The following is a 17,089-nucleotide window of genomic DNA, read 5'->3' as shown; positions in this document are numbered from 1 at the left end:
AAGCTCTTCACGAAAGTCCCAGTGTTAGGCCAGCGGGTGCGTAACATAACCCAGCTGGCTCGTTGCCATGTTACAGTCCATGTAGCTCTCTGTGATCCCTCTCTGAGGGCTCCCTTCGATAGCTCAGTTGGTAGAGCGGAGGACTGTAGGTGTTTAGAGGCAGTTATCCTTAGGTCGCTGGTTCAAATCCGGCTCGAAGGAGGAGCTTTTCCTTGGCCTCTGTGTAGATTTTTTGCAATCGGAAAGCACCTGATCTGACGCCTGTGGATTTGGTCACTTGATTTAATGGGGCGCAAGAGGCTTGTCCACATCCGGCGCTACACTGAGTGACCGACGTCAGCGTTGGCGAGTATACGGTGCCCTTCAGGTACTTTGGATCCGCCATCTTCACATGTCAGCGAACTACCACGCCTTAACTGACGTCCACGCCATAGAGAGGTTGCGAAGGTCATGCCGTGAGCCAAAACCCTAGCAAGAACGCCTGAGCTGATTCACAGCATGTTAAGCCTGTCCATCCAACGAATGTCTCATATGTCACGCTTTTTCACTCATTACCTCCGCACCAGAAGAGAGGAAACTAAAGTCTCTTGGAGAATGCGGGCATCGATCCCGCTACCTCTCGCATGCTAAGCGAGCGCTCTACCATTTGAGCTAATTCCCCTTGCAGGCTCCTGCAAGGCACTGCTATCAGACCTGAGTTGGGTCCAACTTTCTTTGCTTTATTATGATCACACGCCGCGTGGTCACCCGAACAGTCCGTGCGCTCCAAGACGAGGTGGCCGAGTGGTTAAGGCGATGGACTGCTAATCCATTGTGCTCTGCACGCGTGGGTTCGAATCCCATCCTCGTCGCACTTGAGGTACCTTTAATCTGCCGTCTTCACATGTCAGCAAACTACCACACCTTAACTCGCATTCAAACTGTGTTTCTCATCTGACTTAAAGCAGATGCTCGCTACGTTTATCGTTCAGGCACGTCCGGCTAGAGGGCCCTGCCTGTCGTCCTCGTCTGCTCAGAATAGAAAGAGTTGAAGGCAATCTTTTTCAGAGCCGTGTGTTTCATTGCTTGATTTGTTCGGGGGGAAAAAGTCAAAGCTGTTCCACGTCCGCCGGTGAACATAGTGGCCGACGTCAATCTCCACCAAGCTCTTCACGAAAGTCCCAGTGTTAGGCCAGCGGGTGCGTAACATAACCCAGCTGGCTCGTTGCCATGTTACAGTCCATGTAGCTCTCTGAGATCCCTCTCTGAGGGCTCCCTTCGATAGCTCAGTTGGTAGAGCGGAGGACTGTAGGTGTTTAGAGGCAGTTATCCTTAGGTCGCTGGTTCAAATCCGGCTCGAAGGAGGAGCTTTTCCTTGGCCTCTGTGTAGATTTTTTGCAATCGGAAAGCACCTGATCTGACGCCTGTGGATTTGGTCACTTGATTTAATGGGGCGCAAGAGGCTTGTCCACATCCGGCGCTACACTGAGGGACCGACGTCAGCGTTGGCGAGTATACGGTGCCCTTCAGGTACCTTTGATCCGCCATCTTCACATGTCAGCGAACTACCACGCCTTAACTGACGTCCACGCCATAGAGAGGTTGCGAAGGTCATGCCGTGAGCCAAAACCCTAGCAAGAACGCCTGAGCTGATTCACAGCATGTTAAGCCTGTCCATCCAACGAATGTCTCATATGTCACGCTTTTTCACTCATTACCTCCGCACCAGAAGAGAGGAAACTAAAGTCTCTTGGAGAATGCGGGCATCGATCCCGCTACCTCTCGCATGCTAAGCGAGCGCTCTACCATTTGAGCTAATTCCCCTTGCAGGCTCCTGCAAGGCACTGCTATCAGACCTGAGTTGGGTCCAACTTTCTTTGCTTTATTATGATCACACGCCGCGTGGTCACCCTAAGCGAGCGCTCTACCATTTGAGCTAATGCCGATGCTGGCTTATGACTGTGAAAGCTGCCGTTAGTGTTATCTGTGTTATTAGACGGTGTCGAGATAATTTCTGTCTCTGCAGTATTGTCAACAGTTGTTTATTCATTAGCCTCTATGTTAGCATTGTAAGCTAACAACAAGCTAACATTGCTATCATGTTTACACCAAATCAGCCTATTTATTTGCTCGTGGCAGCTAAATGAAGCAGCAAGTGAAAAGTAAATGAAACCCTCCGCTTTGCATTGGGGTTTCAATCATCCTGTCCGGATTTACTTCTCCATAAAAACCTCTCGCCCGGTCACTACTCAACTGTTTTGCTAACCCTCCTCCCGGTCTTGTCCATTTGTTTTCAACGAAGCCTTTGCTAAATCAATATGATGGATTATCATATACGCGTTACGATGTATTTGTCTTATCGATCATAAACAAGAGATTACGGTTTACGGGCACGTTTGTGTTGCGGTGCTACTCAGACAACAGCTGGGACACAGCTGGTCCGAGGCTCATGCAGGTTTAGTTTTCAGCCACAATGTGAAAGCGATCGTTATGATTAAAGCTAACGGCAGCATCTGTTAGTCTCTTGGTCTCTTGTTAGCTTTCTCCTTGTTATCCCAGTACCAGAGCTAACTTAGCTGTTGATAAATAGTAACTCATTACGTAGCTGTAACGTAGCTGTAACATGCTAATGACGTTATACTAACTTGGCTGTGGAGCTTAGCTGTGGACATTGTAATGACTTACAAGATTTACGTTAGTTTCAACGTGCATTGTAATAACTTTACCTGTGACTCCGACATCGTTACTCGTCACCCGGTTTGTTGTTCCTGGAGGGGGTGTGTATGTCGTGGGAGGCTCCAAGCGGAGAGCGATATGACATCGGAGGGGAGGAGATTAAGGAGCACAGAGGGGAGGGGTGTGTGTGTGTGTGTGGGTGGGGAATGCTTTTTTCAAACCTTTCAAATCATAGACCAGAGCTTTAAATGACTTCTAGGAGTTTGCAGAGGACTGAGATAAGCCTTAGTTGACTAAATAATCTCTGTAACTAGATAATTAAACTGATATGCACTTATTTAGCAACTCAAACAACTTTAATTGCTTCCCTGGAAGCAGAAATTCTATCATGAATGAATGCATCAATTACTCAACTACCTTCAACAAAATTTAATCAATTCATTTATATTTTTATTCACTAATCCCATGACACAAAATTAACCTAATATATACCAATTTCAAGACTAAAAGTGTAATATTGTAAGAAACTTCGAAACATTCACCTGAGCTTTGAGAATTTCACATTTTATTAAAGGTTGTATAAAATTTAAATACCATGGCCCTTCCACCAACATAGCTTTGTCTCTCTTCACATTGAAAATGCTATTAAATCATCTAGAAGAACTAAAATAACAAAATATTACAAAGTAACTGCTGGACTTCATTTGACAATACAACACCACTTCACAAAAATCACACACAACACTGTAACAGAAAAGCATTTCTTTTTTTTTTACAAACTATATATTGTTTTCAACATCATTAACAAATAAGAAACCCCATCTTGTTTGATTTTGAATTGACAAAACGTAAAGAGAAGTATCTGTCATGCTACAGTTTGATAATTGCATCTTACTGACTCCACCTCAGGTTCATGCAGACTCTATACCATTTCACAAATTTTCAATCAACTTATATTCAAGTTACAGTTCACTTTAATAAAAACTAATCAATAGACAGTAATGGTATCACTGTAAAACCCCAAAAAACGGCGTTGAGATCTTTTCCCAAACTCTGCGGATGTGCAGGAAGTTGCAGAGTCAGGAGCAGTGAACTGTAGGACGGTCTGACTTCCCACTCCCACATTAGTTTATCCTGATCCTCAGGTATATCTGTGAGAGGAATGGGCAGGAGACCCATTAGACTGTGTAAGAGACCCGCTGTAGTTGGGGAAACTGGTGTAGCAGGGTGGGTGGTCATATTCAGAAGGAGATCCAATACTGTTGCTGGATGAGTCATCCAAAGAGGGCTCCTGCAAAAAGGGCGACATGAATATGAAGCTGTGTGAAGATGGAACAAAACAACGTCGCACAAGCCAGGTAACAGACGAGTCAGGTGGAATCTAGGGGTAAGGCAGCCTGTATATGTAGCCTGAGAGGTGAAGTCCAGGGAACAAAACTAGCCTGCTGCTCTGAGCACTCACTAGTAAAACAAGGATCCCCCAGGGGGCGCTAGCATTGCGTCAGACTTTTAGTCTTGCTGCCTTTCATGTATCACAGAATGGGATAAAATCATAGTAGTAATGAGATGGATACCTTTTGCTGCAAGACGTACAGTGAAGTTACTGCATTTATTCCATTGTGCTCGGTCATTTTTGGAAGCACATCATCTGTTGTGAAGAGACACACAAAACATTGGATTTCATATACATTCCTCTATAAAGAGTACTTTTGTCTCATTGTAAATGATCTGATCACTTATTGTTTTTGTCACAGTGGCGTATTTATTCAGAATAATTATGCCATACCTGTGTGACTGATTGGTGAGCGATGAGAGTGGTCATTGAACCTTGAGAGAGGCTTTCGAACGGGTTGATTAGGCCTAACAAAGACAAAATGGTGTGAATGCATTAATGTGATATAATGTTTATCTGCACTGCTGACCTGCCTTTATAAAATCAAAAATCAGTCCTGAACTATGAAGGGTTGATTTTAAAACCTTTTAGCAATTCTTACTTTTTGGAAGGCGTCCAGCAGGCACACACTGTTACCAAGGTGATGAGGAGGAAGATGCCTCCTGTGGACAGGATGATATAGAGGGAACTTCTTCCTGGTAGGATATGCAGAATTACAGTTCACATGAAAACTGAGCAGTTAACAGAACAACACAGGAACATAAAGACAGGATTTTACAGTTTATGATTGTTGAATATATGTTTAAAAAATCTGGGAGGAAAATACTTTTAGCTATGTAAGTAACTTGGATCTAGAGATGGCAATATCTGTGAGTTGATCCACCTCTTTCATCCAGACTGAAATATCTCAACACATTTTGGATGGATTGCAATGAAATTTGGTAGATATCCATGGTGCCCAGACAATAAATCCTAATGACTCTGATTGGTACAAAATGTTGTACAGACAGAAATTCATGGACCACAAACAATCTGTTGTGACTTTGATGATCCCAAGACTTCTCTCCTAGCACCACCATGAGGTTGACATTTTTTAATTTTGAGTGAAAGATCTCAACAACTGTGGGGTGGATTGCCATAAAAAGTGGGTTCACAACGTTTCCCTCAGAATGAATAGTAATCAGTGTTGATGCCTCCACTTTTTGTTCAGTGCCGTGATCAGATAAAATTTTTTAATTTGTCTAATACTTAAGTTTATGAAGAAATAACCGTCAAACCAATGAGATTCATTAGCTTAAGTGTCTCTTTGTGTTTTGTATAATAAGCAAATGTTACCATACTAAAATGCTAAAAAAAAAAATATGGCTAACATACCTGATAAGCATCAGGATGTTAACATTAGCCTTATTTTTTAATGCTTATTTTGAAGTATTGCATTCAAAAAGGTTGATGGACAAGGAAAACTTTTAAAAAATCTCACAAAAAAAGTTTTTATACTTGCATTAGGTGGCTTTTGCCTTTTTCGTAAAAGAGTTAATGCAATTATTAGGAGAATTTGCATGACTGATCAGCTGTTTCCACATTAAGAGAGAAGAAGAACAGGCTGTTTCTGCAGTTGGTGTCTTCTCATATTCCTCCTTCCTTCTCCATTTTTCTCTTATAGATGGCCAAGAACACAGATGCAATATACAACTGCATACCAAATGCAAAGATGGCGCCTATAAAGTCAAATGAGAATTGCTTGCCTGGTGCATACGGCTAAAAAGGTTTCCAGCCTCTGGATCCACTTCCTGGAAATGCAGCTCCCTGAATATGCACAGTAGTGCCAACCCATGAGTTCCCACTTGGCCCAAAGACTTTACATTTTGATCACATCACAGATTTTTAAATCATATTTCTTGGCTCGAGGAAAATATTAAACCTTCATGGATTAAAAAAGTCATATTTGAAAAAGTCATAATTTACTTGCAACAGTTATACACATGTATTGTTAGTAATGGTGCACTATGGGAATAATACTTTTTGTGCAGGACTTTATGTGCGTGAACGTGAACGTTCATGTCCAATTGGACTGGTTTTGTTTCTTCTTCATCGGTTTGTTGGTGGCTGGCAAACAACCAGCTTTGTTATTGGTTTGCAACCTCCTCTTTTCTACTCCTACAAACAGTGTAACGTAGCCTTTACCACCAAAAACGAAAATTTTTGCAACATTTAAAAAGTTCACTTCAAATTTGCTTGTCAGTTACAAGAGAACATGGCTATTGTCCTCTGGGAGGTTAGGTTTTTCTCACTGGTTAGCCCATCCGTGTTCTCCTGATAAATATGTATCAAACTTATTTTTAGCCTCCATGAAGCCTTCATCTACTGCGTCCTGTCACTTATCCAGAGCCCGCTTCATTCATGAGGATCTAGGTTAGCTACTTAACAGAGTGAGTACTGCTAACACTATTATTATTGCTTAGCCCACTTAGCTGACGCTTCTAGCTTTCACTATGTCTTGTTCAACTCTTGTTAAAACTGCAGCCAGTCAGTAAGACAGTATCACTTACTGTAGACAGTCAGTCTGATAGGCAGGCTTGTCATGTTGCCCACAGGATTCTCCACTGCACAGCTGTATATGTCATCATCTGCCATCAGCACGCGTGTGATGGTCAACAGCTTCTGATCAGGTGACAGCATAAACCTCGTCACATTGGTCAGTGGCTTTCCACCTTTGAACCACCTGTATGTAGTCCTGGTTCCATTGTCATGGGAGCAGTTGAGGATGACGTTTTCGCTGAGCTCCAGCACCGATGAAGACTCCATGTCGATATAGGGCCTGGATATTGACTCTGGTTGAAAAGACAGTGGATACAATAGTTTTTAACATGTAAATAGACTGTGAGGACAATAAACATGCTGTCCTCCATGTTTGATGTATAGCGACCATAAGGTCTATATACTTATTTTTAATTCTTAATTCTGACTGGATGATGATTATGGCTATTCTGGTTCCACATGCTGCAGTCTGTCTCTACCCTCACTTACCTATTTAGACCTACACTTGGAGTCATCCAAAACAGGCTGGAAACACAACAGGGATGTTCTGTCACATTTTATGTTAATACGGTGAACTTGTTTGCAACAATTCATGCATACAGCTGATACGGAGTACAATTAGCATTCATTCAGTGCAGTGTTTCTGTTCTTTTTTAGATTTCACCTACTTAATAACTGTTGGGTAATCTCAAAATTATATTTTTTTTATCAAAGATCCTGAAAAAAGTTGTCCTCTCCAAACTGCTCACTACTTTCTTTGGACTCTGGAAAAAAAATGACATTTTAATTTAATCAGTTTCAGGTATGACTGATACCTCCCTTTCATGTAATGTAGGTGCCATCTTAGACCAGTTTTGTGGAAATTGGGGACAATTATAATGTTGTTAAGGTAACAAAGTTCATGACATTTGGCTGATGTTTGAGGGCATCAGTTGGCAGGGGACTGCATTCTTCTCCCTGACACAGATGTTGTTCCTCCTACTCCACTTCAGGATACAGGTGACCTTCACACTGCCTCCTGTGTAGGCGGGATTGATGTCATTCCATCATTTTTTACGTTCACAACGGAGCTCTAACATGTTAGGAGGTAGTTTCGACAATCAGTGTCACCTGTAAAAGCCAGTAATTGGAGATCTGTCCCTTTTTAAGAGGTTAGAGGTGAACATGGGCCACATTAGGTCCTAATACACGGAGGATTAACATGGGCGGTGTTTTCAGTAATATAAAATATTAAGGGCAATATAAAAACATTGTAGGTGATTTAAATACCAAGAGGATGGGTTCACTACATGTATCTTATCAGTACACCCACACACAATTTAAAAAGTTAAAGTCCCTCTGCACCTCCAGCCTTCATTGGTTGGGACAGGCCTGCAAGCACCTGCTGCGCTTTGATTATCAGCTGATCCTTGTCGTACCTACCGCCTTCCTGCACTCCATTTAACCGGATTTCCTTACCCTTGATGACACATAACAAGCAGCATTCAGGCATGGCCAAATGGAGTCCTTTCATGTTATTCCCAGTGTAGCCCCCTTCCACCTACATCCTGACCAGAGGCCTAATCAGCCAAAGTGAAAACATCTGTGTGGGTATGTAGTGTGTGGGCCTTTAATCTCAGAAAGGTAACACACACCAAGACCTGTGATGAGGTGCTGATCACTGGAAGTAGACTAGAAAGTAGAAAACAGTGTTGCTAACTCTTTCTCCATGTGCATTTTTCCTTATAATCAATGTTTTAGCTCTCAGGCCTTCAAGATCACGACCATACTGAGACACATTCACATGCTCCCGGAATGGTCCAATTGTTTTCATGTGCGTCATGTCAGAATGTGGGGGCAACATGGATGCCAAAAAGAAGTTGTTGTTGTTGAAGTTGAAAATGTTTTTCAGTTATTTCGACAGCGCATGAACGCACAGTCTGACTAACAAATATCTCTAGAGGTTGCTGTCCTGAACATCAAGCAGAGGATTGCAGGTCTGCAGGATCTCATATACCAGGATTTTCAGGTTTGTCTCTAAACATGAGATGAAATTTCCACCTCGAAAATATATGAAATTGCTGCACCACATAATTGCTCAATGAGTCACCATGAAGACATCACTGCTAAAAAGCAAAAAGCTGATGGCAGTGTATTGTTGGTGATAACTGAGAGGTGCGACAGTTAGAAATTCTACTGCTTGAGGAGTTATTTTTGTTATGTTAGCAGTCCATTAGTCAAAAGTCTAGTCATCAATCATCAAACTTGGGACTTATGTTGGACCTGACTGTCAGTGGTGTGAATGAACCCTTACATTAATTTTAGAGTCATACAGGGAAGCTGTCCTCCTACCGTCCACTGTGAGTGTGATGCTGCCCTCTCCTGTAAAGGTATCATCTGTGATGGAGATCTCCACATCATAAATTCCATCATCAGAGAGTCTGAGGTTGTGGAGAAGCAGAGTCCCATTCTCAAATACCAGGATGCGGTCTCGATACTCAGGCCTCAAAGTGCCGATGATGTCAGTTCCAATCGACTGGACAAGAGTGACAGACTTTTCTCTCTGCAGCTGCCACTTGATGACCGGCAGGTCGAGGCTGAAACTGCTGTAGCGGACAGACAGAAGGGCCTCCCCTCCTAGTGTACCTCTGATGAGGGTGTTGGGGATGGTCATATTCACCGCCAGCACCCCACCTGCACAGAAACACGCAAGAGAGGTTACTGCATCAGATGTCCACACTATTCCAACATCGCACACACCATAGTCAGTTTTAACCTTGTGTTTTGATTGGCTGATGGTTGTTTTGGTGGCTGCAAATATCCGCAAATCACTCCAGCTGCATCTCTTCTAAACCTTTACCTTTTAAGGCAGAGCAGTAAATTACAAAGGCAGTGAAGTTGAGTTAAAGGGTTTAACGTTTATAGGCTGTCTGGCAAACTGTGTGACATACTAAAGACCCAGTTTGCAGTTTATTAGGCACACCTAAAACGAATGCAGTCAATTACAAAAGTTGTGAGTTTGCTGCCATGCCCTTATTAGTGGCCAAACTAACACAGTGATGCTTTGAAATATAAGGATATTGTAATTTTATTGACATTTTACCAGCTCGGCAATAAGTATTGATAAAAAAAAGAAACCAAGGAAGTATATCCACTATCTATGGTGGTCTAAGATATTAAAAGTTATTATATTATACCTTTTTATAGTTTCACAGTCAACTCTTAACTATTAGTTGCTGAGAATCCTAAATCTGCAGAACTTTGTTTGTGGCATTGTTCAGTTTTACAGCCACCGTTATTTCAACCTGACTCTTAATTCTGTTGCAACCCCAGACACAACAGTGTTGATATTGGACAAGTCTGCAAGCCTGCACATTTTTTACATTCAGTTTTTTCAGTGATTCATTTGTATAATTTCTGTGTGGGAAAAAAACATTATTAATTGCATGTCCTCAGAAGGATGCAAACTCCAAACTCTTACATTCTGCCTTGCTACATAAAGGACACACCACTTCCTGCACTGGCACTGAGCGTTGGCATGAGACATAAGTACATTGTGCACTGAGGAATCATAGGTTTAGGAAAAATAATGAACAGTTCTTGCAAAAAGCAAATTGTAGATGGTCTTCATCGATCACTGTCCATATTTGTTCCATGTTTTTTCAACTACAGTGAGTGTCACAGTAGTTAGCTGAAGGCCAGTGTGGGCACCACGCCCCATCACTGTTGTATACTGGAGCCAGTTTGCATGGTAGATCCACATCACCATGGTAACAGCTGTCAGACCTTGGGATGGGCCAGCATGAGCCAACAAAAGTGGGGATTGTTTGTTCAAATTTCCTTCTTGGCAGTTCATGAAAAGAGCACTGGGGGCAATCCAGATGCCAATGCTAGCTTTGCAGAAACAGAGCAGCTCAGTGACTCTGCTGCTAGCCGCAACAATAGCAGGACAGTGATGAGATGCAGCTGAAAATAACTAAACATCTGAAAACACTGGTTCTGGTACAGCCTGTAGGCACAATTACTGTATTACTTACAAAGGGTGGGCACAAGACTAGGAGCACCCACACAGTCTGATGCAATCCAATTCCCCAACAACAAATGGCACCTTTGTGATGTCTGTCAAGTGCGGATGCCATAATTTGTGGTAATTTTGAACGTGTTGCAATATTATGCATAACACTGCAGGAATAACAATAAACACACCTTTTAAAATGCACTTTCACTTAATTTAATTCTTTGTTCTGTATGTCTAACAATCAGTCCTATTGGTTCATTATTTAATATCTTATAGTATACGTTATTTCTAATTTTTTGGGGTTGTTGTCATTTTATTGGATTGTTTTTTTATTTTGTTATTGTATAGCACTTTGTAACTCTTTTAAAAAGTGATATAGAAATAAAGTGTGTTATCACTGACCTCATATCACATTGTGTCAAATGTAACTGTTGCATTTGTATTGATATTATACAAGTATGCAACTTTAAAACCACCATCCAGTTACCCCTTGTTGTTGGTATGTCCCTCCGACTCCCAGCTAGCATTGAGAAAGCTAAGTAATGTCTATAATTAACTAATCCTACTGAGAATTTTAGTGTTTATTGCAATAATCTACCAGGAAGACCCTCTGGTTCATTCCAACAAGTCGCTGCATTTGTAATGAGCAAAGACAACAATCAAAATCATATCTGCAATTTGTAACTTCTTTGATTCTTTTATACTGAAACAAAACAACCAACAAAACAACAATATTTGTAATAGAAATACTTAATCTGTTAACCTGTTGATTACTTGCAACTTTGATTCACGCAATCTTTGCAAAATCTTTCCGACACAGTGCATAAATATGCAAGTGAAACATCAGACCATTGTTATGCAAAAGTGATCTATTCAGTATTAAAGACAATTCTTTAGTAGAAAATGTGACTTACCTGAATTGAAGGAACCAAGACACACAAGCAATAAAATCTGAGAGAATATTTTGGCTTTTGAAGGAGTCTCCTTCTCTGCCTTCATCTTGGGTCTCAAGCTTTGTTTTCGTCCCAGACAACCAGCATGATTTGTGACACTGGGCAGGACGGAGAACACAGTCGTTCATTCAGCCTCTGCTGGGACTGAGTACATGTTGTTCTCAAAAGCCAATGTGGAAGCGGGACAAAAGTGTGTGTGTGTCTGGATGTCCACTTTGTATGTTTAGTTAGCTTAGTTTAAATAACTATTATTATACTGTGTGATATGTTCATGAAAAGATGTCAGTGTTCATCACCACACAATATGAATGTGTCAGTGTAGTTTAACAAAACATGTTTTTGCTTGTCTGAGAGCCTTCCAGTCCTGGAGCTAAACTTAGAAATAATGAATGTAATCAGTAAAAATCATAGATATCATCCCATTAGACTTTTATATTTCCAGTGCAAACACAAACATTTTGTTCCAGTGTTGGTGCCACAGGGAAGGTAGAGGACATATGAATAACTAGAAAGTGATTTTAACCAAGTTTTCCTACAGTGGATGATTTGGTTGACGTTATATAAAATATTTTTGGGATGGAAAGAATGACCTTTTCTATTAGACTACAACAGGACAAGTGTTTGAAAAGATGGGAAAGTTGTATTATGTACATTAAACCACTATGACCATTTTTTTTCCCTCTCCTGTAAAGTGATTTGGTTGTTATTAAGGCACACCCCAACAGTTATTTATTAGTTAGTTAGTTAGTTATGATTAAGTTTGTACGTTTATTGTTTGGTTGGTTGGTTTGTAGGCAGGATAACACAAAAACTACTGAATTGATTTCCACTCAACTCGAATGGAGCGTGGATCAACCTTTGGTGCAGATCTGGATATAAGGGATGATCCAGGATTTATTTCTGATTGATCCTATAATTGATCTTAACACAGATAGTGAGTTACATTGTCTCCATGAAATATGAGTCCAGTATCAAGCAAATCAGTGAATCAAGTTATAAATGTATGTTTTTGTACAGTAATAAGTTAAACACTTCACTCCAGTTGCTTCTTTCTGACCTCACTCACTCACTGCTGAAGGATTGACAGACGGGTGGATGACGTGATATTATTTGTTGAATTGTTTGCTTCACCTTCACAAGCACACTTGGCATTTTATTTTACAGGATGAAGACATGACTGGATTTTGATATACAAATACAATTTGGCATATAACGTTAAATAGGTAACCATGGATGTCATCTCCAATGGTTCATTTCAGCTCGACTTTAACATTGACTTAAACATTCATACTTTTTATGAACCTATAATTCTTACACAACGCAGTGGAGATTTTGATTTCATCTGCATTGTTTTGTTGTGCTAGTGGCTCTTACATATCTGGTGAGTCTTAATTATGGGTGGTTAAAAATTGAGAGTGATACTGCGCTAAGATGCTGGATTAGGCTTGACTGGAATTAAAGGGGACTGTTGGGCCATGGCAGAGGTATGCACTTTATTGGTCCTTATCTGCTTCTGTATTATCCATTTCAACTTGGTTGTATTTACCTGTGTTTAAATGTTATTTACAGAAGGCACTTACAGATGGGGATATTAAGCCCTGTGAATGATAATATTGTTTGTATAGACCTTGGTATAAATCAATTAAAAACAGAATTTAAAAATAAACAAATATCTCACTTTGTTTTTGGATTAGGCTTTCATTTTTTAGTGAAAGCAGCCGTTGCTATGTGACCCCCTACAACCTTGTTCCATTCTCCATACCTTAAGAACACACACACTGGGGACACTTAGTCAGAGAGACACCTGTTGGATCAAGTCTTGTTTTTTTAATCACTTGTTTTTCTGAAGTTATCGTATCTAAAAACTACTTTAACATCATCATCATTAGCAAAGAATCTCTACAGAAGATGAAGGCACATCGTTCTCTGACTGTTAGGAAAGATAGCGGTAAGTGAGAAAACCAGAGAAACCTTGTAGTCACTTATGTAAATTATTCAGTGACTTATCAGGTAGAGTGGGCACTAATTTAGAGTAATTATCTCAAGATAGACCTCTGATAAGGAATCATGTGATCATCTAAATTCTTTGATAATTAAATTCTTTAAAATCCTTTAAAGGGACAGTCCAACCGAAAATCAAAAATACATATTTTTCCTCCCACCTTCGGTTGTGTTTATCCATTTAGATTGTTTTGGTATGAGTTGCCGAGTTTTGGAGATATATGCCCTCTCACAAATACACTGTAAAATCTACCTTAAAATGACCAAGTAAAATAGGATAATAATTTTAAGTTGTTCAATCTGTTTAGCTCAGACAACTTAAATGTAATAGTCTTCTTTACTTGGTTTCCTGCCTTTTTAAAGTCAGCTTTTTAAAAAAATATTCAACTTAACTCAACAACAGTGTCTCTTTCTAGAAATCATGACCCAGTTATGCAAGATAATCCACAGACTGCTACTTGTTATGTAGGAACTGTTTTCTTTCTACTGAACTACAACTGCCAACAGTATCATCTACTTATGACCGGGAGGCTAACTAGCTAGGCTTTCACGAGAACGAGCCTGTTGTTGCCATGAGTAGATGCATGCTTCCCTCTGCACGTTGATAAGGTTGGCGGATGTAGTTCAGAATAAAGAAAATAGGTTTTACACGAAACTGCTCACAACAAGGTCTGTGGATTATCTTGAGAAACTGGGTCCTAAATTCTGGAGAGAGAGTTTTTTAAATGTACTTTTTCTGGCGCTTTGAGTGCCACAAGCCGAGGTGGGCGAAGGTGGACTTTGACTGTCAGTAAGCTGATGTTCCTCTGGGTTTTTCTCATCTGTAGAGAGCAGTAGCAGCCTGTCCGATAGCTGCGACACATCTCAGGAGGATGTGAGCGAGAGGAGAGGTAAGAGGAAGGCTACTGCTGCCGCTGGAGCACGTCCAAGCAGTAAGCGAAAGAGGAGCTCGTACCTGAAGGTGATCGAAAAGGGGATCAAAAAGGTGACCATAAAGGAGACCACAAAGGAGACCAAAGAGGAGACCAAAAAGGTGACCATAAAGGAGACTAAAAATGGGATCACAAAGGAGACCATAAAGGAGAGCAAACAGGATTTGAGAGTAGATGCACTGAGAGGTGAGTTGGTAGTAATTTATGTAGGCTTTTGGCATTATTGGAGCTTTGGTAATATGCAATTTATGTTCCTCACAAGTGTTGTTAAACAATATATGCGTGTGTCTTTGTAGCTGAATTTCAGGCCAAATACCAACAGCAGAATCTGCTTGGAGCAGGAGGCTGTGGATCTGTGTTTGCCGGCTATTGCAGAGCAGATAAATTACCTGTGAGTGTACACACACACACACACACACACACACACACACACACACACACACATTGAAACACACATACTGTATGGTCAGGAAGTGCTAACCAAAGTCTTGTTTGTATCTTGTAGGTTGCCATTAAATACATTCCAAAAGACAAGGTGCTGTGCAAACATGTGGTGAGTACCATACCGACTCATTTACTGGAAGTTTTATGGATGAATTATGGTTATCTATGAATCTGTGGAGCTTCAATTTGTCATCCTCCATTTTGTTGTGTCGTTTCAGGACAAGAACGGGAGGCAGCTCTCGGTGGAAGTGGCCATTATGTTGAAACTCGCTGGGACGTCAGCACCAGTGTCACTACTCGACTGGTATGATCTCGACCTAGAGCTGATCGTGGTGATGGAGAGACCAGTCCCCGCCGTAGATCTCGCTGAGTACATCAAGGTCAGCGGAGGCTCCCTGTCGGAGGAGAAGGCCAAGGTACTATAAGCCACTATAGGAACTTTATTGGAAATCTGTTGTTGTCTGTTCAACTGTCATGAACTCAAAATTTGTCCTAGTATCCAAAGCAGTGCTATCTTTTTTTAATTATGTATAAATGCATAGTGGAAACAGAAGGCAGAACCTGGGTCTAAAGCCTTTTGGTTTCTTAAAACTTTAAGTTATGGAAAGCTCCAGATTATGGCTTAAATTCCTGTAGTGGATAAGAGTTTAGTGTGCAGTTAAAGAGTTAAAAACTTTGCATCTTGCACTTCTCGTTATTGTATGCTTTGAGTCACAGCCAAGAAAAATGTCAAAATACCATCTCGGAGATCCTAACCTCTCTTTTTCTGTCTGTCTCTCAGATCATACTGAAACAGTTGGTTGATGCAGCAAAAGAACTTGAGGATAAACACATCTTTCACCGGGACATCAAGGTGGAAAATATCTTGATTGAGACTGGCTCGGATGTCCCGCGTGTTCGCCTCATTGACTTTGGACTTGGCTGTTTTGTCAAGAAAAGATCCCTTTACAGCGTCTTCTATGGTAAGATTACGAGCTCCTACTTCTGTTCTTCACTAATTTACCTAGCTGTGACTTTAAACAGAGCTTTTCCTCATCCTTATGTTTGTTATTATGTGTGTGCACTTTAGGCACCCTTGCTCATGTCCCACCGGAGTGGAACAGTCATTATGCCTACAGGGCCGGCGCCTCCACAGTGTGGCAGATGGGAGTGGTCCTGTTTGACTCATTACACGGACAAATACATTTTGAGACGACCAAATTCCTAACAAAGGAGCTGAGAATCAAAACTAATCTGTCCAAAGGTAAGAAAAACATGCTCGTATGCAAACTTATCAGCAGACACAATCTGTTGATTTCAGTTCACATTCTGATGTATCTCTGTAGTCGTCAGATTCACCTTTCTTGCACTGCTTTCTCTCCAGACTGCCAGGACTTCTTGCAAAGTTGTTTGAGCAAGGCCCCCGAGCAGCGCCCAACCCTGGATCAGCTCCGGCTTCACCCATGGCTCAGATAAACCACACACACACACGTACTAACGTCACTAGGCAGGACCTGCCCCCTAACCCTGATACAGCTCCTACCCCTATGCCCAACTCCAACCCTAGAGACCTAGAGACATCCCTGTAGTGCTCCAACCTCATGTTCCACATGACGGGGTGGCAAAAAACAGACAGGTCTCTCTCCTTTACAGGAAGGAGGGTAGTTGGAGTCATCTAACTGGGCTAACTAGATCAGACTTTTTCAATATAGGCCTTTTTTTTTTAGAAGAAAAATGTATTTACACATATTGAGGGCAGCACGGTGGCACAGTGGTTAGCACTGTTGAGCCACAGCAAGAAGGTTCTGGCGGGCATCTGTTCAGGGCCTTCCTGTGTGGAGTTTGCATATTCTCCCCGTGCCTGCGTGGGTTTACACCGGGTGCTCCGGTTTCCTCCCACATTTCAAAGATATGCATAACCCCTTGATTCCACCAGATATGTGTCTGCTGCGTTACGGCTCCGCCACGGCAGCGGGGCTTTTTATTTGGCCTTATTGACAGGGCAAACTTGAGAGATGACAGGAAACAGGATGAGAGAGAGAGGGGGAGTGACACGCAGCAAAGGGCTGGGACTTGAACCCAGGGCCGCTGCAGAGAGGACAGGGCCTCTATACATGGGACGCCCGCTCTACCAACTGAGCTAATCAGCGCCATCCAGTGGAGTCTTTGGGTGAACAGTTATAGATAATTTGCCTTT

General features: G+C 41.5%; 1 protein-coding gene, 5 non-coding genes and 1 pseudogene across 6 annotated transcripts; 4 read left to right on the top strand and 3 right to left on the bottom strand.

Annotated features, from left to right (window-relative positions):
* The first annotated feature begins 112 nt into the window (after positions 1-112).
* trnay-gua (transfer RNA tyrosine (anticodon GUA)) lies at positions 113-201 on the top strand. The gene is given in 2 exon segments: positions 113-149; positions 166-201. It is a non-coding gene; the product is annotated as a tRNA-Tyr (tRNA).
* A 387-nt stretch (positions 202-588) lies between these two features.
* Positions 589-661, bottom strand: trnaa-agc (transfer RNA alanine (anticodon AGC)). The gene has a single exon. It is a non-coding gene; the product is annotated as a tRNA-Ala (tRNA).
* A 108-nt stretch (positions 662-769) lies between these two features.
* Positions 770-851, top strand: trnas-gcu (transfer RNA serine (anticodon GCU)). The gene has a single exon. It is a non-coding gene; the product is annotated as a tRNA-Ser (tRNA).
* Positions 852-1,254: 403 nt separating this feature from the next.
* Positions 1,255-1,343, top strand: trnay-gua (transfer RNA tyrosine (anticodon GUA)). The gene is given in 2 exon segments: positions 1,255-1,291; positions 1,308-1,343. It is a non-coding gene; the product is annotated as a tRNA-Tyr (tRNA).
* Positions 1,344-1,730: 387 nt separating this feature from the next.
* trnaa-agc (transfer RNA alanine (anticodon AGC)) lies at positions 1,731-1,803 on the bottom strand. Its single transcript has one exon. It is a non-coding gene; the product is annotated as a tRNA-Ala (tRNA).
* A 1,400-nt stretch (positions 1,804-3,203) lies between these two features.
* LOC141007623 (hepatic and glial cell adhesion molecule-like) lies at positions 3,204-11,690 on the bottom strand (annotated as a pseudogene).
* A 1,075-nt stretch (positions 11,691-12,765) lies between these two features.
* Positions 12,766-16,368, top strand: LOC141006672 (serine/threonine-protein kinase pim-1-like). The gene is made up of 8 exons (XM_073478899.1): positions 12,766-12,784; positions 14,365-14,655; positions 14,766-14,860; positions 14,975-15,022; positions 15,132-15,329; positions 15,695-15,875; positions 15,983-16,156; positions 16,277-16,368. The coding sequence occupies exons 1-8, from the start codon at positions 12,766-12,768 to the stop codon at positions 16,366-16,368; spliced, it is 1,098 nt and encodes a 365-aa protein (XP_073335000.1).
* The last annotated feature ends 721 nt before the right edge of the window (positions 16,369-17,089 follow it).

Source organism: Pagrus major, chromosome 13 (genome assembly GCF_040436345.1).
Source record: "Pagrus major chromosome 13, Pma_NU_1.0".
Lineage (NCBI taxonomy): Eukaryota > Metazoa > Chordata > Actinopteri > Spariformes > Sparidae > Pagrus > Pagrus major.
The sequence above is the reverse complement of the archived record's forward strand: the minus strand, read 5'-3'. Positions and strand labels throughout refer to the sequence as shown.

What these genes read in the sequence shown, in the direction of transcription:
- LOC141006672 (XM_073478899.1), top strand. An exon ending in AGGTGCTGTGCAAACATGTG is followed by an intron (nt 15,023 to 15,131) that starts GTGAGTACCATA and finishes GTGTCGTTTCAG; the next exon opens with GACAAGAACGGGAGGCAGCT. An exon ending in CAAAACTAATCTGTCCAAAG is followed by an intron (nt 16,157 to 16,276) that starts GTAAGAAAAACA and finishes CTTTCTCTCCAG; the next exon opens with ACTGCCAGGACTTCTTGCAA.